At 43.8% G+C, this 22,106-nt stretch overlaps 1 protein-coding gene across 1 annotated transcript in view; it reads right to left on the bottom strand.

Annotated features, from left to right (window-relative positions):
- The window catches only part of CLTC (clathrin heavy chain), a 2,794,584-nt gene that overhangs the window by 1,318,052 nt on the left and 1,454,426 nt on the right, over positions 1-22,106 (bottom strand). The window contains exon 17 of the mRNA XM_044054892.1: positions 7,264-7,406. Within this exon, the coding sequence (XP_043910827.1) occupies positions 7,264-7,406 (143 nt within the window). The remainder of the gene's footprint in view (positions 1-7,263; positions 7,407-22,106) is intronic.

The following is a 22,106-nucleotide window of genomic DNA, read 5'->3' as shown; positions in this document are numbered from 1 at the left end:
GCTGTGTTCCACAAAGTCATGGCTTGCCTGCAGAAGGGATACGAGTGCGTGCCCCCTTGCTTATGTACCACATAACTGTGGTGTTTTCCGTCTTTAGTAATAGTTGTCCTGGATGCAGAAGGTCCTTGAAAGCTGTCAGGGCATTCTGTATAGCTAGCATCTCTTTTTGATTGATGTGAAGATGCATTTGGTCTGCAGAATACTTGCCCTGAATACATAGGTTCATAGGTTCAGAGGTTTATACTAGGCTATCTGCCCTAAGGCACTTATAAGCCTAGCCCAAATTTTTGTGGCTTACGCCACCCCTTATATGAAAAAATACTGTGCCCATTAGTTTGTTGTGCCTCTGTCCAGCAGTAACACAGAGATGATTCCCGGGATAAACCTACGATCTCCCATCCACAGGTCAAGACTTCTCTTGAACCGAGCCAGCGAGGTGCTCTGCCTCACATGGACCGGGATTTTATTCCACAGCATAGGGAGTCTCTGTGTGATAAATCTATCCCTCCAGCACATCCTATTTATATCCGTGCTAAGGTTTAAGTTGCTTGCTCTAGTGGTTTTGGTGGATTTGGATTTTTTGAGGTGGAGCATGTCCATTAATTCCGGGTTGGACATGGCCTTGTATGTCAGGCACATGTCACCTCTGAGCAGACGGTATGCAACTGAATAGAGCTGGAGTTTCTTCAATCTGGCAGCATATGACAGATTTTGGAGTCCCTTTATCCTTTTGGTGAGGAACTTTTGGGGTCTCTCCAATTGCTGCAGATGTCGGGTGAGATACATCCCGAATGGGGCATTGTACTCGATCATTGGTCTGATAAGTGAAGAGTACAGGGGAACAATGACCTCACTAGATCTGGATGTGAATCCCTTCATGATCAGGTGGGCAATGTAGAAGGTCTTTCTAACCACTTTAGCAACGTGAGTATCAAAAGAAAGGCCACTGTCAACCTGGGTCCCCAGGTCCCTGATAACCTCTTCTGTGCTTAGTGGATTGCCACCTATATGGTAGCTTGGGGTTACCTTGTTTTTCCCGAAGGTATGACTATACATTTTTTGGCGTTTAACTTCAGGCCATGGCTCTGGCACCAGCTATCTGTTTCCGTGAGTCCCTTCTGAAGGATATCCGTGTCCGATGCACTTTCCACTATGGCGCCCAGTTTGCAGTCGTCAGCAAACTTTGTCAGCCAAAGTCCTCCCATGTTGGCCTGTACTTCTGAGAAGTAGATGCCGAACAATAGGGGTCCCAAGGACCGAGCCCTGTGGGACACCACTTGTGACCGGCTTGGAGTCTGACATAGCCCAGCAACTCTAACCCTGTGGGTTCTGTCCTTAAGCCAGTTTGCAACCCATCTTGTGACATATGGGTTTACATTTAAGCTGGTAAGTTTTTCTACAATACGAGTGGGGTATTGTGTCGAAGCCTTTGCAAGGTCAAGGTAGGCTGTATGGACTGCCTTTCCTCATCAATGGCCTTGTTGACTGTTTCAAGAAGTCGACCAAGTTCAAAAGGCATGATCTGCCCTTGACGGCCAAACTGGGTCGGGTCCAATGTCTGCAAGTCCCCTATATCTTTGTTTATGAGCTCCATTATGATCCTCTCCATAGCTTTGCAGACTAGACTTGTTAAGCTTATGGGGCTAATTACCAGGGTCCATAGAGGCACCGCCTTTGTGGAGTGGGACCACAGTTGCCGTGCGCCACTCCTTGGGCACGTATCCTGTGATAAGGCTGAGATTAAACAGCTGCCTTATGTGGGTTTAATTCCTCATTTAGCTGTGTAGCACACAGCTGGGGACACCATCCGGTCCCATTGATGCTGTGTTTTTAGCTTTAGAGAGAGCAGCTTTCACCTGCGCATTTGAGATGTCTGGGAGGCTACACTCCGCTGGGATAGTTATCTCTCCTTTAGGGGAGAGAGGGTGAAGTTTGCACTGAACCTGTCTGCCAGTATGTTGGCAATGTCTGTGGGTTCAGTGATTTTTGTATCATTTTGGACTAATTCTGAGCATATCTGGGAGTTTCCACCCAGGCTCCTAATATAGCTGAAAAAGGCCTTATGATTGTCCTTTGAATCCATGGCAATTTTTCTCTCAAAATTGGCCTTAGTTGATTTTATGAGTGCTCGTATTTTTTTACTAATAATGATCAGGGGTGACTTCCCTTTTATGGATTTTGTTCTATTATGTAATAGCTTTCTCCTCTTATTGTAAAGTTTGTTAATGGCTGGGGTCCACCAGACTGGACGTTTGCCCTTTGTGGAAAGAGTCTTGGTTTTATTTGTGATTGCCTGATCCATGCAGTCCTGGAGGTGTTCATAGAAGGCATTTGTAAGGGCTTCCGCAGCTTGGGTTGTGGTTTCCACTGGCTCAGGGGCCTTGAAGGATACCACACTAGTTTGCTTTAGAGAAGTTCTTCACTGTGGTCATTTTTGTTTGGGGTGGGGGCGGGATGTGGATTTCCAGTGAGATTAGTTTATGATCAGATCTCACCAATGGGGGATATACTTCTGGTGTGGAGCATTTTGTCCCCATGTTTGTGATGAGATCTAGTATATTTTCTCCTCTCGTGGGAACCGTGACTAGCTGTTCCATGGCATTTGACATTTTCCTGCCATGTGTGCCCCCCAGGCATAATCCGATGCATCTGTTGTTTGTGTCTGCCTGGCTGTAGGTAAAGTGAAAGGCTGTCCCTTGTTGTGGTGACATGCCAGTGCCCATCATCAAAACTCCTGTTGCAGGCAGGGAATAAGAGTTATTATTGCTTCCAGGCTGTGGCAATGTTGAGTACAAACACTTTTTAGATACCACTGTAGCTTCCTCATATGCAGTCTTGCATATGGAATCAGCAGGATGCAGGATGCCATGAACCCCAAAGCCTGCAGAATTTTTCTTGCAGGTAGCTGGGTTTTTGTTGCCATCATTTGAAAGTAATGAGTCAGTTGCCTTTGCTTGTATGGCGTGAGATAAGCCATCAGGGCAGTTGTATTTAAGCTTGCACCCAGGAATATTATCTCTTGAGAGGGTACTAGTTTTGACATTTTCGTTTACTGTGTACCCTAGGCCAACTAGTAATCTTTTTACAAACGCCAGATGCTTTAGTAGAATGTCCTTGCTCTCTGCTTGAATAAGGCAGTCGTCCAAGTAGGGATATATTTGAATTCCTTTTTGTCTGCAAAATGCAATCACTGGTGCCAGGCATTTTGTGAAGACACTGGGCGCAGTAGATAAGCCAAAGGACAGTGCAGAGAATTGGTAATGCATTGTGCCAGCTATGAATCTGAGGAATCTTCTGCAATTTTGTCCGATTGGGACATGCAGGTATGCCTTTGAGGTCCAAAGTAGCAAGCCAAGCCTTCTTGCCCAGCATGGGTAGAAGTTGCTGTAGTGTCAACATTTTGAATTTCGGAACATCCAGGAAAGTATTTAGAATAGACAGGTCCAGTATGGGTCTCCAGGCTTTGTCCTTTCTGGGAACCAAGAAAAGTCTTGAGTAAAATCCTTGTCCTTGTTCTTGTTGTGGTACTTTTTGAATAGCTCACATTTCCATGAGAGCTGTAATCTGTTTTTGTGCCTCTGCCCACTGATTTTTGTGGAAGGTCTGGCATTCCTTTTGACCTTGGTAGGAAAGTGGAACCTGTAACCCTGAGAGAATATTCAGCACCCATTTGTCCTGGGTGATTACGTACCAATTTTGTGAGAAAAGTGCTAGCTTTCCCCCTAAGGGTGCTGCCAAAAGGTAAGTGCTTGGCATTTAAAAAGGGAAGTCATTGGGACTGTTTCCTATAAGGTTGTGACTTGTCTTCTCCTCCTTTGGGGGTTGAAGCACCCCACTATCTAAGTCTGTAAGAGCCTTGGGGTTGAGATCTGCCTCTTGGGTGTCTATCTGCCTCTTTTGAGGCTTGTCTGACACTGGAAAGGACCAATTTGTAGAAGGCCAATTTCTGCTAAATCTAGGTGGCTGTACCTGTAAGAAATCCTTTACCGTCTGCATTGATTTTGCCTTATCCTCCATTTTCTTTAATACCTCTTCTGCCTTAACACCAAACAAAGTATCATGCTGTAAAGCAGCATCCAATAATTTTGCTTTAACATGATCAGGTAAACTTTGTTTTTTTAACCAAGCATGCCTTCGAATGACAGATCCTGTACTGCGGCTCTACAAGAAGCCTCTAATAAATCAAAACCACATTGCAGAGTATGTTTTCCCACTTGTTCAGCTGCATGCAATACATCCTGCATTTCCTTATTGTCAGGACATTCTGAGCTTGTAAACATTTTCTGTTTCAACAAAGACATTAAGTATTGTTGGTATTTCAGCATGTGAAACTGGCAGTTCAAAGCACTTACTGCTAACGTTGCTGAAGTGTAAACTTTTTTCCCCCATCTATCCAGTGCTCTGGAATCCCTGTCTGAGGGGACTGGGTTTTTTGCAGTGGAAGCCTTTACCCCTTTGGGACCCTGAGAAATAGTTTCTGGGTCAGCAGCAGGGTTTTTATAAAGAAATTTATGACAGTCTAGGACCCTATAGTACCTATCTGGCTTGACTGGAGCTGGGGGTAAAGAATCAGAAGACAAACTAGATTCAGAAAAAACATAATCAACAATATCTAACACAGGGGGTATTAGCAAGGGGCCTGTGCTGAGGCAATAAAAGAAAATCTCTGAGCCTTTTCTTTGATTCTGAATAATCCTGGCTCTCCCAATGGAAATGCTCCCTCATGGTGTGCAAAGTTTCCCCAAAAGAGTAATCCTCAGGAGGAGAGGCTGAAGGGATAGATTCTTCAGCATCAGAGTCCTCATAGGGAGGAAGAGACTATCCCTGGTCTGAAGAGGAATCGGAAGAAATACAAACCTGGTCAGAGGATATCCTGCCTAGGCCTTTTATCAATGGGGGATGGGAGCCCTTGATCAAAGTAATTAGGTCTTCGGCCATTTTGAGCATCTGTTTCTTAGGCATGGATGACTGTCCAGGAGAATGCTGTACTTGTTTCTTTGTCTTTAATGGTGTTTGAGACTTTGCCTTGGTTGCTGTAGTTGACTTGATAGTAAGCTATGTAGGTCTGAAAACACCCTCAGAAGCCGATGCCTGCTCAGCAGCTCTGGACCCATCTGAGGGGATAGTTTCCGTACGCCCAATACCTTGAGTTTCCAGAGGCCTAGTTGCTCCACGTGGGAGTCAGAGGCGGCCTGTGGCTCTGAGTAGTGGGTGTCAGGGGCTGCAAAAGCGCCTCACTGAGAACCGGCGACTGGCCTAGAAGAGGCTTCGTTGTCGGTTTTGGACCTCGGATGCCTGTCCTTTTCCTTGTCTTTGCGTTTTTTATGAATTGCGGTCATCGACTGTTCCAACTGCATTATGTAGTTAAACCTTCTGCCAAAATAATGAAATGCAAAATCAAACCGACGCTTAATAGTGCGTTGGTTGAACCTAGTGCAAAACTGACAACTAGAAACGTCGTGGTCAGGGCCTAGGCAAGGAAGACAGTAAGAGTGAAAATTCTTATGCGGTATTTGCTTCCCACAAGAAATACAATTGTTAACTTTTACTGACATCGGTCTGGAGCAAGAAAAGGTTTCCCCAACGGGGTACTTAGCTTTATTGAAGACTTCGGTTCTGAAATTCAATTTCAAAAATTTGCTTTCGCTTCGGGCACCACGCGGCAAGAAAGACTTAAGAAAATGGCGTCAGCTGCATCTTATATACACCTGGTGCACTGACGTCAGGGAAGAGGCGACAGCAACCGACGCCGGACCAAGACTTTGGAATTCTGGCCGACTGCGGGTAGCCTGCCAGCAGGATAACCCAAGTGTAATGACTGCAACAGTGAAACACGACGAACATCTGATTTAACTTGTAAACTATGGTTATTAGGGTATGACACTAGGATAGAACCTCAGTATTAAGATAATAAACAGAAAAGCTTATGACATTAGGGGAAGAGAGGCATTACAAGGAAATGGAAAAAGGAGGAAGAGCCCAGTGTTGAAGATGTCTAGGAAAACAGAGATGCCCTGGAGAACTTAAAGAAACTGGGGAAGGAAATGGAGAAACATGAAAAGATGAGAGGAATCTGGAAGGAAAGGCTGAAGGTGCAATATGGTGAAGCAGCAAGGGCAGAGTCAAAGATAAGAGATGGGGAAATAACTGGATTATTAAGAACAGATATAGGTCATAGTAGGGAAACAGATCTCAATGGGAAGGGGATTATTTGCAAATAATTGAGGGGAAAAGGGTGAACAGGTGCACATAATTCAAACAGTATCAGTTTTTCTGTAACAAGCAAAGAGATCGAGAAGCAAATCCAGACAGTATTACTGTTTGGAGGGGTGAGATTTTTGGGGGCATTAAACAAGGAGGGAGGGAAATATGGAATGTATACTCTGGTATTGGGCTAAATGGCTGTATTGGGAGGGCAATAACTAGGGAGAACCGATCAGCCAATGGAGGGAGTGCTTTACATAGTGCACCATGCATGAATGCATGACGAATGCACTAATTTGAACTCACGTACCCCCCCCCCCCGGACTGGTGATAGAAATAAAAAGCCTCTTGAAAGAGGGGAAAAACAATAAGCAACTCATCACAGCCTCTTCAGAGTCTCTTGCCTATCATATTCCACTCATTCAGTTTTGCATATTATTAAATATACTTGAGGATTACAGCTTCCTGTTTCAAAGCTACTACAAGTTAAAACAGGGGTAATAATACAATTCAGCCTCGTCTACACCACACTAAATATTGCAATTTCTCAACAGTATAAATTATTCTCTTTTTTGGTTTATAAGTTTAAGTACTACAATCAAATGCTTGTTTTACACACATCTTTCTCCATACAGAATGGCACAGTATCAAAAAATGTAAACCTAGAACTGCTGCTAAAATAATTACAGTTAACAAATAACCATGTTCATATTTTTAAAAGCTGAGTGCAAATGCACATCAAAATGCTCTATGCAAAAGGTATGTTTACAAGGATTTATGACACATTATCAAAGTACAATTACTTCAAATCCTGTCCTCCTACATGCAACAAATATAACGACAGAATTTTCTAAGTAAACAGGTGTGAAAAATGTAAGTATTTTTACAAGGGGACAAGCACCAGTGTGTCTAGCACACCACAAATTAAAACAAAACACAGACTGTATTATACTGAAAAAGAGAAATTACTAGGGACTGATTAAAACTTTCTCTCTAGCCTTTCAAGAACATTACAGTTGGCAGAAAATGTTCATCAGTGAAATATTTGCCTCATTATACCTGTTTCTCTTTTCAACTTCAGCAACCAGCTCATCAGTGGAGAACTGACCCCTCACGACAAGAATCAGGCTCTTTATAACGTCTTCTGAACAATCGACATCCAGCAAACCTCCAACAACAACAGGCAGACGGCTTGGGTTTACCTAAAGAACATTTAACAAGAATATGAACACACATGTAGTTTACATACTTAAAAAAAGTACTTGTTTGGCCATTTCTACAAGGGTAAAAACCTTTCATCAACCTCCAGGCATGAAACTTGTTTCCTCAACATCAAATCAGTCCATACACCTCCCCATGAGGTCAATACAACTCAAAGAAAAAAATGGAATTCACCCTTCTAATCATGTTTTGGGAAAGGTAAAGTGTAGTACACCAGTTTCTTATTACTTAAATGAGAAACAACATACTAATGCTGTGCCAGGTCTGAGCAAAGTGTCTGTCACAGTAGCTTCTACAATACCCCAAAAAAGCACTACATATGAAGTTATGAAAAATATGGCCAGGAAAACCACCTTCCCTTCTCCTGAATGCAAGGATGTATACATGAAAAAGTTTATCTTCACACCTTCCCCTAGTTCCCTGATGCAATGGTTCAAGCAGTATGGGGGGGGGGGGTCAAACCATTAGCTGGCATCTCAAAGGAAGCACTGTTTTTTGAATAAATTTAACAAATTAAAAAGAGCCTCTGCATACATCTGAGGTACTGCTGTCTTCTAGCCCCACCATATACTTGCAGGCAATGTGCACAATAGTACAGCAGTGCTGCAGTAATAAGCAACTACATTTTAAAATATCAAAGCTCTTTCTGAGAATATCTTCTCACTGTTAAACATGGCAGTTAATCTCACAGCACAGGAAGAAAGTGGGACACTTGTCATATCCAACATCCTTATCTAAGGAAGCAAAAAGTACAGTTGTATACCTACCATAAATGTAGATGTTAGTGTATTCACTGCTGCAGTCATTACACTTGGGTCATTCGCCGGCAGGCTACCCGCAGTCGGCCCAAGTTCCAAAGTCTTGGTCCGGCGTCGGTTGCTGTCGCCTCTTCCCTGATGTCAGTGCGCCAGGGGTATAAAAGATGCAACAGATACCATTTTCTTCAGTTTTTCTTGCCCCAGATGTCAGGTGCCCCCAGATAGGAAGGCTGGAAAAATAAAATTATGCCAAAAAGCATGTATGAACTAATATAAACATTTCCTTCATCTACAAGCAAATACACCACACAGGTTGTATAGAGTTGGGAAGTACAAGACAAGTCCCAGCAAAGTAAAGGGGGATGGAGGGTGGGTAACCTGGACTGCAACAGTGAATACACTCAAACATCTACACTTATGGTAGGTACACAACTGTACTATGTTCATCGTGTTTCACTGTTGCAGTCATTACACTTGTGTTGAATCCCAAAGCTGAGGTTGGGCGGCTGGGTCTAGATTGGATTTGGAGAGGTTACTAGGCCCTGCCGGACTGCAGTGGCAAAGCCTGCTCTGGATTTAGAGTAGAGAGGCAAGTGGTAGTGCTTGGTGAAAGTGTGAACTGAGCTCCAGGTTGCAGCTTCTAAAATGTCTTTGGTGGGTACTCCTCTGAGAAAGGCTGGTGAAGTGGCTGTTGCTCTGGTAGAATGTGGCCTAATGACCTTAGGCACTGATTTGCCATGTTGTGCATAACAGAATCGGACACAGTGTCCTATCCATTTTTAAATTGTCTGCTTTGTGATAGGTTACAAACAATTGCTCTGTTTTTCTGAAAGCTTTTGTTTTGTCCAGGTAGAATCATAGCTGACTGTATATCCAAAGCATGCAGAAGTCTCTCCCCTTTATTCTGGGGATTTGGGTAGAAAGTTGGTAAATGAATGGTTTGGTTCAGGGCCACATTGGAAACTACTTTTGGCATGAATGTTGGGTTTGTCCTGAGAGAAACCCTGTCCTGATGAAAAATGATGAATGGTTCCACAGCCATTAATGCCTGTAACCTGTTATTGCTAGGAGCAGAGCAGTTTTCCATGATAAGAATTTTATATCAGCTGCGCTGGCTGGTTCAAAAGGAGGCAGTGTGAGTTTTTCTAAAACAAAATTGAGATCCCAAGATGGTACTGGTGCTCTCCTTGGGGGTCTTATGTTTTTTGCCCCTCTGAGGTACTGACTTAGTAGAGGATGTGAAAAAATATGAGGTTCTGTATTGTAATGAGCTGAAATGGCAGAGGCATGGATTTTAATTGATGAGAAAGATAGGCCTTTGTCCAGCACCTCAGTTAAGCATTGTAAAATCTGAGGTATATTTGGAACAAGTGGGTCGAGCTCTTGTGCCTGGTTCCAAGCACAGAATCTCTTCCATTTTTCTGCATAAGATTTCCTAGTGCTGGGCCACCTGGCTTCTAAAATGACATCCATAACAGTTTTAGAGAGAGGTGCAGTCTGAGTGGCTACATTATCTGCCATGCTGCCAGATTTAAGGTTCTGAGTTGACTGTGCAGAATCTGATTGTTTTGTTGAGTCAGAAGATGAGAATTTGAGGTAAAGGCTAAACTGGGCCCTGAGACAAGCTCTTTAGGATTGGGTACCAGTGCTGGCGTTGCCAGTCTGGGGCAATCAGGATAATTTTTGGCCTTACTTGTCTGACTTTAGGAGCACTTTGGTAAGAAGAGGCATTGGTGGGAAGGCATAGACCGTCAGAGCTTTCCAGCTGAATGATAGAGCATCCACTTTCCATGCTTGAGAGCGATAAGTTCTTCTGCAGAATTCCTGTATTTGGCAATTGTGAGGGGAGGCAAAAAGATCTATGTCTGGGCGTCCCCATTTCCTTGTTATCATGCTGAACACCTGTGGATTTAGTTTCCATTTGTGAGGGTCCATGAGATTTCTGCTTAGCTCGTCTGCCAGTGTATTTTTTGTTCCTGGCAGGAATTGTGTCTGAAGATGTACCTGATAGGTTAGTGCTGTGTTCCACAAGGTCATGGCTTGCCTGCATAGGGGGTAGGAATGTGTGCCCCCTTGCTTGTTTATGTACCACATAACTGTGGTATTGTCCGTCTTTATTAGTAGTTGTCCTGGATGTAGTAGGTCCTTGAAAGCTGTCAGGGCATTCTGTACTGCTAGCATCTCTTTCTGATTGATGTGAAGATGCATTTGTTCCTTGGGCCACGTGCCCTGAATACATTTCCCTGCCATATGTGCCCCCCAGGCATAATCTGTTGTTGTCTACCTGGATGTGGGTAAGGTGAAAGGCTTTCCCTTGTTGTGGTGACAGGCCTGTGACCACCATCGACACTCCCTGTTGTAGGCAAGGAATTAAAGTTCTGATAGTCTCCAGGCTGTGACAATGCTGAGTCCAAACACTTTTTAGATACCGTTGTAGTTTCCTCATATGCAGTCTTGCATATGGAATTAGTAGAATGCAGGATGCCATGAAGCCCAGGGCCTGCAGAATTTTTCTTGCAGGGAGCTGGGTCTTTGTTGCCATCAGTTGAAAGTATTGAGTCAGTTGCCTTTGTTTGTCTGGTGTGAGACAAGCCATCTGGGCAGTTGTATTTAAGCTTGCACCCAGGAATATTATCTCTCGAGAGGGCACTAGTTTTGATTTCTTTTCGTTTACTGTGTACCCTAGGCAAATTAGTAATCTTTTTACAAACGCCAGATGCTTTAGTAGAACGTCCTTGCTCTCTGCTTGAATAAGGCAGTCGTCCAAATAGGGATATATTTGAATTCCTTTTTGTCTGCAAAATGCAATTACTGGTGCCAGGCATTTTGTGAAGACCCTGGGCGCAGTAGATAAGCCAAAGGGCAGTGCAGAGAATTGGTAATGCATTGAGCCTGCTATGAATCTGAGGCATCTTCTGCAAGTTTGTCTGATTGGGACATGCAGGTATGCCTCCTTGAGGTCCAGAGTAACTAGCCAAGCCTTCTTGCCCAGCATGGGTAGAAGCTGCTGTAGTGTTAACATTTTGAATTTTGGGACATCCAGGAAAGTATTTAGGATTGACCGCTCCAGTACTGATCTCCAGGCTTTGTCCATTCCGGGTACTAAGACAAGTCTTGAGTAAAATCCTTGCCCCTGTTCTTGCTGTGGTACTCTTTGAATAGCTCCCATGTCCATGAGAGCAGCCATTTGTTTTTGCGCCTCTGTCCATTGGTTCTGTGGCAGGTCTGGCATACCTCTTGATTTTGGAAGTGTGTGAAAGTGGAACCTGTAACCTTGAGAGACAATATTCAGTACCCATTTGTCCTGGGTGATTGTGCCAATTTTTTGAGAAAAGTGCTAGCTTTCCCCTTAGGGGTGTTGCCAAAAGGAAAGTGCTTGGCATCTGTAGAGGGAAGTCATTGGCACTGTTTCCTATAAGGTTGTGATCTGTCTTCCCCTCCTTTGGGGGCTGAAGCACCCCATTGTTTAGGTCTGTAGGAGACTTGGGGCTGAGATCTGCCTCTTGGGCATCTGCATCTGCCTCTTTGTGGCCTGTCTGACACTGGAAAGGACCAATTTTTTGAAGGCCAGTTTCTGCTAAACCTGGGTGGCTGAACCTGTAAGAAATCCTTTACTGTCTGCATTGATTTTGCTTTATCCTCCATTTTCTTTAACACCTCTTCTGCCTTAACACTAAACAAAGTATCATGCTGTAGAGGAGCATTCAATAATTTAACTAACATGGTCAGGTAAACTTGGCTCTTTCAACCAAGCATGCCTTCGAATAACAGAGCCTGTAACTGTGGCTCTACAAGAAGCCTCTAATGAATCAAAACCACATTTGTAAAGCATGTTTTCCCAGTTGTTCAGCTGCATGCAATAAATTCTGCATTTCCTTACTGTCAGGACTTCTGATATTGAAACCATTTTCTGCTTTAACAATGACATGAGATACTGTTGATATTTAAGCATGTGAAACTGGAAATTTAAAGCCCTTACAGCTAAAGTAGCAGAAGTGTAAACTTGTTTCCCCCATATGTCCAGAGATCTGGAATCTCTATACGAGGGGACAGGATTTTTAGCAATGGAAGCCTTAACCCCTTTAGGACCCTGAGAATTTTTTTCTGGATCTGCAGCAGGGTTTTATAAAGAAATTTATGAGAGTCGGGGACCCTGTAGTACCTGTCTGGCTTGACTGGTGCAGGGGGTAAAGAATCAGGAGTCAGACTGCATTCAGAAAAAACAACAACAATATCAAGCACAGGGGGAATAGCCAGGGGGCTGTGCTGGGGCAATAAAAAAAAGTCTCTGAGCTTTCTTGGATTCTGAATAATCCTGGCTCTCCCAATGGAAATGCTCCCTCATGGTGTGCAGGGTTTCACCACAAGAGTAATCCTCAGGCAGAGAGGCTGAAGGTATAGACTCTTCTGCATCAGAGTCCTCATATGGAGGGAGAGAGTATCCCTGGTCAGAAGAGGAATCTGAGGAAATGGAAACCTGGTCAGAGGAATCATAGTCAGTGTCTTGCCTAGGCCTTTTGTCAGGGGGGGTGGGAACCCCAGATTAAAGTAATTAGGTCTTCGGCCATTTTAAGCATCTGTTTCTTTGGCATGGATGACTGTTCAGGAGAATTCTGCACTTGTTTCTTTGTCTTTAATGGTGTTTTTAACTTTGCCTTGGCTGCTGTAGTGGGCTTAATTGTAAGCTGTGAAGGTCTGAAAACACCCTCAGAAGCTGATGCCTGCTCAGCGGCTCCGGACCCATCTGAGGGAATAGTTTCCGTAGGCCCAATACCTTGAGTTTCCACAGGCCTTGGTGTCTCCACATGGCTGTCGGATAGGGCCTGTGGCTCTGAGATAGTGGGTGTCAGGGGCTGCGAAAGCGCCTCACTGAGAACAGGTGAACCGGCGATTGGCCTAGAAGAGGCTTCGTCGGTTTTGGCCCTCGGATGCCTGTCCTTTTCTTTGTCTTTGCGCTTTTTATAAATTCCGGTAGTCGGTTGTTCCGACGGCATTATGTAATTAAACCTTCGGCCAAAGTAATGTAAAGCAAAATCAAACAGACGTTTAATAGTGCGTTTGTTGAATCTAGCACAAAATCGACAAATAGTAACATCGTGGTCAGGGCCTAGGCAAGGAATACAGTAAGAGTGAAAGTCCTTATGAGGTATTTGCTTCCCACAAGAAATACAATTATTAACTTTTACTGACATCGGTCTGTAGCAAGAAAAAGTTTCCCCAACGGGGTACTTAGCTTTATTGAAGACTTTGGTTCTGAAACTCAATTTCGAAAATCTCAGGAGTCGGCTGACTGGCACTTGCGAACTGCTTTTGCTTTGGGCACCGCACGGCAAGAAAGACTGAAGAAAACTGCGTCGGTTGCATCTTTTATACCCCTGGCGCACTGACATCAGGGAAGAGGCGACAGCAACCGACGCCGGACTGGCGCTTTTTACCTCAGACCTTTAATAGAAAATTCTCCAGAAATCCCTCTCAACCCCACTCCCTACATTCTATTTCACTTCAGAATCACAACAGGTTTTCTACTTGGGTACCTGCTGCAACTAATGTTGGGATAGAGAGAGACAGACAGACACACCCTAAAGTAATTCTCAAATTTTTATGATAACCTAAAACACAACTGAGAATTTAACAGTGGACCTATCTTGATGCACTTTTTCTTGGAGGATCTACAGCTGGCTCATGGCATAATGTACAAACCTTGAAAGTGGGCTTAGCTCATAAACCCCTCACTCCTCAACCACTACCAATCAAAATTCAAGAAATAATGGTCTGACAAACCCTTGAAAACAATATACATTTATGTACTTTTCCACATTTACATAGACCTCCAACAGCTATGGTTATATGGAGGAGTCATCCAAGCAAAGGAGACAGAGGGTCCCATTATTTACTTACAATACTGCAACAAATGTGTTAAATCTAACAGTGGAGACCTCTTTTGGATGGTTCAATGACTTTACTGAATATCAGGGCGCAAATTCAGCAGGGTGGAAACAGCAGGAACAAAGGTGTCCCAGGTCCCGGAAACTTAACTGAAACAATGATGCTTAGTGAAGGTCTTAATGTGTACACGTAAAGGTTTGTACCTACAAGATCCTGTGAGCAAAATATTTACCAATGTGCAAAATGTTTCAAAAAAGAAACTTCAATACTGCTGAACCACTGGGCTTCAAAATGGCTTGGGGTGAAGGGGCAACTATCATATCAATAAGTTAAAAACTCACAGAAGTGGCAGGAATCCTTCAGAAGTGCATGGAGATAAAGCACTCCATTAAGGAGGTGCGTGACCAACAGGTATCAGGCCAAGAAAGGCGAGTCCTCAAGCTCAAGATGGACAGAAATAACCAGCACAGGCCTACAAACTATGGGGTAACAAAGGACGGAGTCCAGACTTATCAGACCTTTTTGCTGAGCAAGATATGCGATAGAGTAGAATCCCAGGGAGAAAGGCTCCAGATAAAGATAACTGATAAAAGTACTAGCAGTTTTCAAGAGAAACACAGCAGTTACAATTCTTTTCAGCAAACTGAATAAGCTTTGAGAATGAAATCAGTTTTTCTGCTGTGACTAAAAACATATTATCCAGATACTTGTACCTATATGTAGTGTTTAATTATGCACAAATGAGAAATAACGGGAAAGCACTCACGGGACATGACCCCTGGTGTTGCTCCAACAGCCATGAGAATTTTGAAAGTTAAGTTTAGTGTCAAGTGATTTCTGGAATTGTCAAGGGAAGTGAATGCAATTAGAACTGGGAAGAAAGCTAGTAAGAAGTCTGAAAAATAAACTCACTGAAGTTGTGGACAATGTGGGCAAACAAGATACAGCAACGGTTAATTATGATGGCAGCCCACAAATAGTGGGAGCTGCACAAGGTTACTAATGATGCACAATGCATTAAGACGAGAAATGTTTAGGTAAAATTTAAACTGTGAGCAAACAGTTTCTTAGTTGTACAACTGTAGCAAAAGAAAAAGATGAGTTAAACACTTGAAAAACAAACAAGTGGATTATAGGGACTTCCAAGAGTAAGTCTGACTGAAGAATACTAGAGCTCTCTCACTGTGAAAATGGAGAACGCATTTAAAAAAAAAAAAAAAGATGGTAAAAGATAAGAATGTGGGGAAATTCAGTTACTGGATAGCAGATACACTGTTGAATATCAGCAATGAAAAAAACTCTCAGACAACAAAAGCCAACTAGAAAAAGGAAGAAAGTACAGTTTTGTACCTACCATAAATGTAGATGTTCGAGTGCTAATACAGCTGCAGTAATCACAGATGGGTTCTCTGCTGTCAGGCGGGTCCTCGGTCGGCCGAATTCCAAAGTCTAGGTCCAGCGTCGGTTGTTGTCGCGTTCTTTCCTGACGTCAGTGCGACAGGGGTATACAAGACACAGCAGACGCCATTTTCTTCAGTCTTTCTTGCCCCAGATGTCAGGTGCCCCCAGAAGGAAGGCAATACATAAATTATATATATAATCATGCAATGCAATATAATCCAAAAATCAGTAGTTGCAAGCAAATACACCATAGAAGGATAACCCAATCAGGTTGTATGAGGAGGTGTTAGCCACTAGGCCTTTACCAAGAGGGGAAGGAGGGAGGGAAACCTGTACTGCAGCTGTATTAGCACTCGAACATCTACATTTATGGTAGGTACAAAACTGTACTATGTTCATCGTGCATACAGCTGCAGTAATCACAGATGGGTAGAATCCCAAAGCTACGCACAGGGTGGTAGGCACTAGGTGGAACTGGGAAGAGCCAGAATGCCCTGCAACACAGCAGTGGCAAAGCCTGCTCTAGTTTTGGCGTATAAAGGCAGGTGGTAGTGTTTTGTGAAGGTATGCACAGAACTCCAAGTGGCTGCCTCCAAAATATCTTTGGTAGGGACTCCTCTGAGGAAGGCTGTAGAGGTAGCTGTGGCCCTTGTGGAGTGGGATCTGATGCCTGTAGGAACAGATTTGCCATGAAAGGAGTAACAAAACCGTATGCAGTGGCCTATCCATTTTGAAATTGTCTGTTTGGAAATTGGCTTCCCTTGAGCTCCTACAGCATAGGACACAAAGAGTTGTTCTGATTTCCTGAAAGGCTTTGTTCTGTTCAAATAGTAACGTAGCTGTCTATGGATGTCTAAGGAATGTAGCATCCTTTCCCCTTTGTTTTGAGGATTGGGGTAAAAGGTAGGTAAGTGTATGGCCTGATTTAAAGCTACCCTGGATACTACCTTAGGCATAAATGACAGGTTGGTTCGTAGGGAAACCCTGTCCCAATGGAAGATGAGAAAGGGCTGCACAGCCATGAGGGCTTGTAGTTCCGAAACCCTATGAGCTGAGGTAATGGCCAGAAGGAAAGCTGTTTTCCAGGACAAATATTGCAAATCTGTTGACGCAGCTGGTTCAAAGGGAGGTAAAGTTAATTTTTCTAGAATGTAATTAAGATCCCAGGCTGGTACTGGTTGTTTCCTTGGAGGTCTTATATTCTTAGCCCCTCTGAGGAACTGTCTTAAGAGTGGGTGAGAGAATAAGGGTGGATCAGTGTTGTATTCTGCAGAAATGGCTGAGGCATGAATTTTGATGGAGGAAAATGAAAGTCCACTGTTCAACAGCTCAGCTAAATACTGTAATATTGGAGGCAAATTCAGTTTTCTAGGATCCTGGCCTTTTTTCTCATTCCAAGTGCAAAACCGTTTCCATTTTGCGGAGTAAGCCTTTCTAGTAGATGGCCTTCTGGCCTCCAAAATGACATCCTGCACCTCTTTGGAAAGTAGGGTCTGTTGTGGTGTTAAGGAATTTTCCATGCAGTCAGATTGAGTGTTTTCAGCTGACTGTGAAGAGTTTTGTAGCTGTGCTGAGTCAGTAGAAGAGGCATTAGAGGTAGGATCCAGGGAGGAGTATGTGTTCGGCTCCTCAGGAGTGGGTACCAGTGTTGTCTTGGCCAGTCTGGAGCAATCAGTATCATCTTCGGTCTGTCTGCTCTTGCTTTCAAGAGCACCTTGGGCAGAAGAGGCAAAGGGGGGAAGGCGTAAACTGTCCGTGCTGCCCAACTGAAAGAAAGGGCGTCCACTCTCCAGGCCTTTGGATGGAAGGTCCTTGAGCAGAACTTTGTCAATTGATGATTCCTGTGGGAGGCAAAGAGATCTATGTCTGGCCTTCCCCACGCTTGGATTATCTTTGTAAACACTTGAGGATGCAACTTCCATTCGTGTGGTTCTGTCATATTTCTGCTTAGATTGCCTGCCAGCGTGTTTTCCAATCCTGGCAGGTACTGTGCTTGAAGTTCGATTTGCCATTCCAGAGCCAAGTTCCAAAGTGACATGGCTAGCCTGCACAGGGGGTATGAATGTGTTCCTCCTTGTTTGTTTATGTACCACATTACTGTGGTGTTGTCTGTTCTTATCAATAATTGCCCTGGATGCAGGAGGTCCTTGAAAGCTATAATTGCATTTATCACTGCTAGCATTTCCTTTTGATTGATGTGAAGGTGCTTTTCCTTTTGGGACCATTTGCCCTGAATGCACCTGTCTGTCATGTGTGCCCCCAGGCGTAGTCTGAGGCGCGTGTTGTGATGACTTGATTTGCTAGAGACTTGCAGAATGGTAGACCTGTGTTTGTTTGGCATGCTTGGGCCCACCATAGAAATTCCTCTTGCAAGCATGGGATTATTGGTATTATTGTTTCTAAACTGTGGCTGTGTTGAGACCATAGGTTTTTTAGGTACCATTGAAGTTTCCTCATATGCAACTTTGCACATGGGATTAGAAGAATGCAAGATGCCATGAAGCCCAGAGCCTGCAGGATTTTCCTTGCAGTAAGCCTGGTACAATTTGCTAGTATTTTGAAGTACTGAGTTAGTTGCCCCTGTTTTTCTGGCGTAAGATAGGCCATCTGGGTGTTTGTGTCCAAGTTGGCACCCAGGAAAGTTATTTTCTGAGATGGTGTTAGCCTGGATTTCTCTTTGTTGACTGTGTATCCCAGAGAATTCAATAACCGTGTTACATAAGCCAGTTGTTCCAAAAGTATGTGTTTGCTGTCCGCTTGGATCAGGCAATCGTCCAAATAAGGGTAAATTTGTATCCATTGAAGTCTGCAGTAGGCAATTACTGATGCCAGGCATTTCGTGAATACTCTGGGCGCAGTAGATAAGCCAAAGGGCAATGCAGAGAATTGATAGTGGATTGAACCTGCAAGAAATCTGAGGTATCTTCTGCAGCTTTGTCTGATTGGGACATGCAGGTATGCCTCCTTGAGGTCCAATGTTACCAGCCAAAACTCCTTGCCCAGCATGGGAAGAAGCTGCTGTAAGGTGAGCATCTTGAATTTTGGTACGAGTGGAAATGTGTTTAGGATGGATAAGTCCAAAATGGGTCTCCAGTCGGTTCCTTTCCTTGGTACGAGGAATAGTCTGGAATAAAAACCTTGACCTTGTTCGTGAGTAGGTACCTCTTGAATAGCTTTCATGTCTATGAGCTTTGAAATTTGTATTTGAGCCTCTGCCCTTTGATTGTGTGGCAGGTTCAGCATGCCTCTCATTTTTGGAAGAGTGTGGAAATGAACTCTGTACCTCTGTTTATAATGTCCAGGATCCATTTGTCTGTTGTGATAATATGTCAATTTCTTGTAATTAATGCCAGCTTTCCTCCCAAGGGTGCTGCCAGCTGAGACTTGCTTGGCATGAAAAGGGGAAAGTCATTGGGTTTGTTTCCTGTATTGTTGTGCACTGTCTTCGCCACCTCTTGGTGCTGGAGTTTGCCACTGTCTGCCTCTATATGATCCTTGAGATTGTCCTCTGCCCCTTGTGCGCCTGTATCTACCTCTTTGGGGCATGTCCGTGGCTGGAAAGGACCAGTTTTTTGAAGGCCAATTTCTGCTGAAACGTGGTGGTTGAACCTGTAGAAAGGCTTCGACAGTTTGCATAGATTTAGCTTTTTCTTCCATTTTCCGTAGTATCTCCTCAGCATTAGTACCAAATAATACATCCTTTTGTAAAGGAGCATCTAGTAGTTTAGCTTTAACATGATCAGGCAAGGTTTGTTCCCTAAGCCAGGCATGCCTACGAATGACTGATCCTGTAACCGCAGCTCTACTTGAGGCCTCTAGAGCATCATAGCCACATTGTAAGGTGTGCTTACCCACTTGTTCTGCACTATGCATCATGTCCTGCAACTCCTTCAAATCTGGTTGTTCAGGTTGTGACATTTTATTCCTTAACTGTGACAACAGAAACTGCTGATATTTAAGCATATGGAACTGACAATTTAAGGCCCTCATGGCTAGGGTGGCCGCGGTATATACCTTTTTTCCCCATATTTCTAAGGATCTAGACTCTCTTTCTGAAGGTAGTGGATTCTTAGCAGTAGAGGCCTTCATTCCCTTGGGGCCTTGAGAAATGGTTTCAGGGTCAGCATTATGGCTTTTGTAAAGAAACTGGTGAGAGTTAGGAACTCTGTAGTACCTATCAGGCTTGACTGAGGCAGGAGGCAGGGAATCCGGATTAAGGCAAGCCTCCAAGTAAACATCATCAAGTATGTCCAAGACAGGAAGTATCGCCAGAGGTCTGTGCTGAGGTAGCAAAAGAAATTCCCTAAGTCTTTTCTTGGAATCAGAAAAGTCTTGGCCTTCCCAATGGAAGTGTTCCCTCAAGGTATGCAAGGTTTCCCCAAAAGAAAAATCCTCTGGGGGAGATACAGAAGGAATGGACTGCTCTGCATCAGAATCTTCAAAAGGGGAGTACGAGTGTTCCTCTTCATCAGAATGTTCTGAAATAATGGAGCCCTGGTCAGAAGAGGGAGAATCTTCCTCCACTCTGGGTCTCTTGTCCGGAGGGGGTTGGGAACTCCTGATAAGAGTAATTAAATCCTCAGCCATTTTTAGCATCTGCTTTTTAGGCATGGGGCCTGGAGATGGGCCCTGTGCAACAGGCCTCTTGGGATGCATGGCTGATTTGGACTTAGTAAAGGCCTTTATGGAAAAAGAAGATGAGGGTCTAAGACACTATGGGTGGAAGTGGACCTGTCCACATTAGGAGGCTCAACACTCACAGTGGCTTCGGTAGCTGTAGTCTGGGTATGGGCCGAGGCACCTGCGGTCTCGGTTACAGAAGACACCGCTAGAGAAGTGCTGTCAGTAGTCAGGAGCTGCGTAGGTGCCTCGCTGAGACCACGTGTAGCCGGTTTTGGCGCGGTGTCGGTGGAGACCACGGGCCTCCCGTGTCGGTCTTTGTCCTTGCGTTTTTTGTACAAAACGGTAGTTGGAGTCTCCGACGACATTTTATAATCAAAAGCTTTACCAAAAAAGTGCTGGGCGAACTCCGCCTAACGCTTAATAGTGCGTTTATTGAAAGTAGTGCAAAAGCGACAGCCCGAGACGTCGTGGTCTGGGCCTAAACAAGGTATGCAGAGGGAATGGAAATCCTTATGCGGTATTTGCTTCCCACAAGAAATACAATTGTTAACTTTGTCTGACATCAGTCTGAGGCAAGAAAAGTTTCCCCAACAGGGTACTTAGCTTTAAAGAAGACTTCGGTTTCCAAATTTTTGTAATTTCAGGAGCTGGCCGACCGGCACTTGCGAACTGCTTCGAGCACCGCGCAACAAAAAAGACTGAAGAAAATGGCGTTGGCTGTGTCTTATATACCCCTGTCGCACTGACGTCGGGAAAGAAGGCGACAACAACCGACACCGGACCTAGACTTTGGAATTCGGCCGACCGAGGACCCGCCTGACGGCAGAGAACCCATCTGTGATTACTGCAGCTGTATGCACGATGAACATCCTAAAGGCTGAGCTGAATGAAGCAGACATATATGCACTGTCAATGCAGGAGATGACGTCCAGTAAAGCAGAAATTAAAACAGACCAGATGCACTCAGAAGTGTTTAAAATAAGGGGGACCTTGGAAGAATGCACAAGTGAAAAATAGTTGGAAACACAGAAGAAATTTGAAGAACTCAGAAAAAGGAAAAATTAAATTGAGTTAAGATTGGTCTAGAAGATAAATCGTGCAGAGTAGAAGGCATGTTAAAGGGTAAAAGTATCATGTACATCAATATATGTATGGTGAAACAGGCGTTTTTCTCTATGGCAGCTGACTTGATTATGAACAGTAAGCCAAGGTAGGAGTTTTACCACTGAAAGGGTGCATGGAGTTGCTCATATAAGCATAAAAGTTGATTTCTACTTGAGATGCACAAGGCTAGAAGACCAGACTAAAAACTGTATACACTTAGTCAACAGTAAGCACCCCCCAAACATGTTAAATGAAAGAACACTGATTCTGGCAAGACTAGCAGGGATTTCACAAAAGCATATATTTTAGCTTAGTGCATGTGTCTGGGTGGTCTAAGATGAAACTGATAAGATTTGAACTGATGCACTCAAGATAAGGATGACATCAATTAAGAGATATTTAGAAACTGTACTCTTGTGACATCTTCAATGCATCTGTTAGAACAGGAGTTTACCCTCAGAAAAAAGGGAAACTAAATACATGAGAAACAAAGTGTCCTGAAACTGGATGAATATCAGGTGTTTGACAGACTTTACTGAATTAGGTAATGTCGACTAAATTATACCAAAGCCTACAATATCGAACACCCAATATACCAAACCACTGGACTTGTTCCCTTAGGGACTCATGTTTGAGCTTGTTTCTAAGGACAGAGCGGTACAAGACTTTGGGGATTCAGTGTTTTTAGTTTGTTTCACGTGTTTTAACTTTGTAGGCTTTGGTGAGGTTTAGTCGATATTGCCTGATTCAGTAGAAGTAGTGTAAAACGTCTGAAAGCAAACCTGCTGAAATTACATCCTGAGCAGCTATAACATTAGAATGTGCTAAGCAGTCACAAAACTATTTTCCTTTCGCAAGGGCAGTCAGTATTTTTTCTGAAAGGAAGCTTCTTTTTATGTAAAAAGTCAA

This window comes from Protopterus annectens, chromosome 13.part0 (assembly GCF_019279795.1).
Source record: "Protopterus annectens isolate FY-2018-M chromosome 13.part0, PAN1.0, whole genome shotgun sequence".
Taxonomy (NCBI): domain Eukaryota; kingdom Metazoa; phylum Chordata; order Ceratodontiformes; family Protopteridae; genus Protopterus; species Protopterus annectens.
This window is presented reverse-complemented; position numbering and strand designations above follow the sequence as displayed.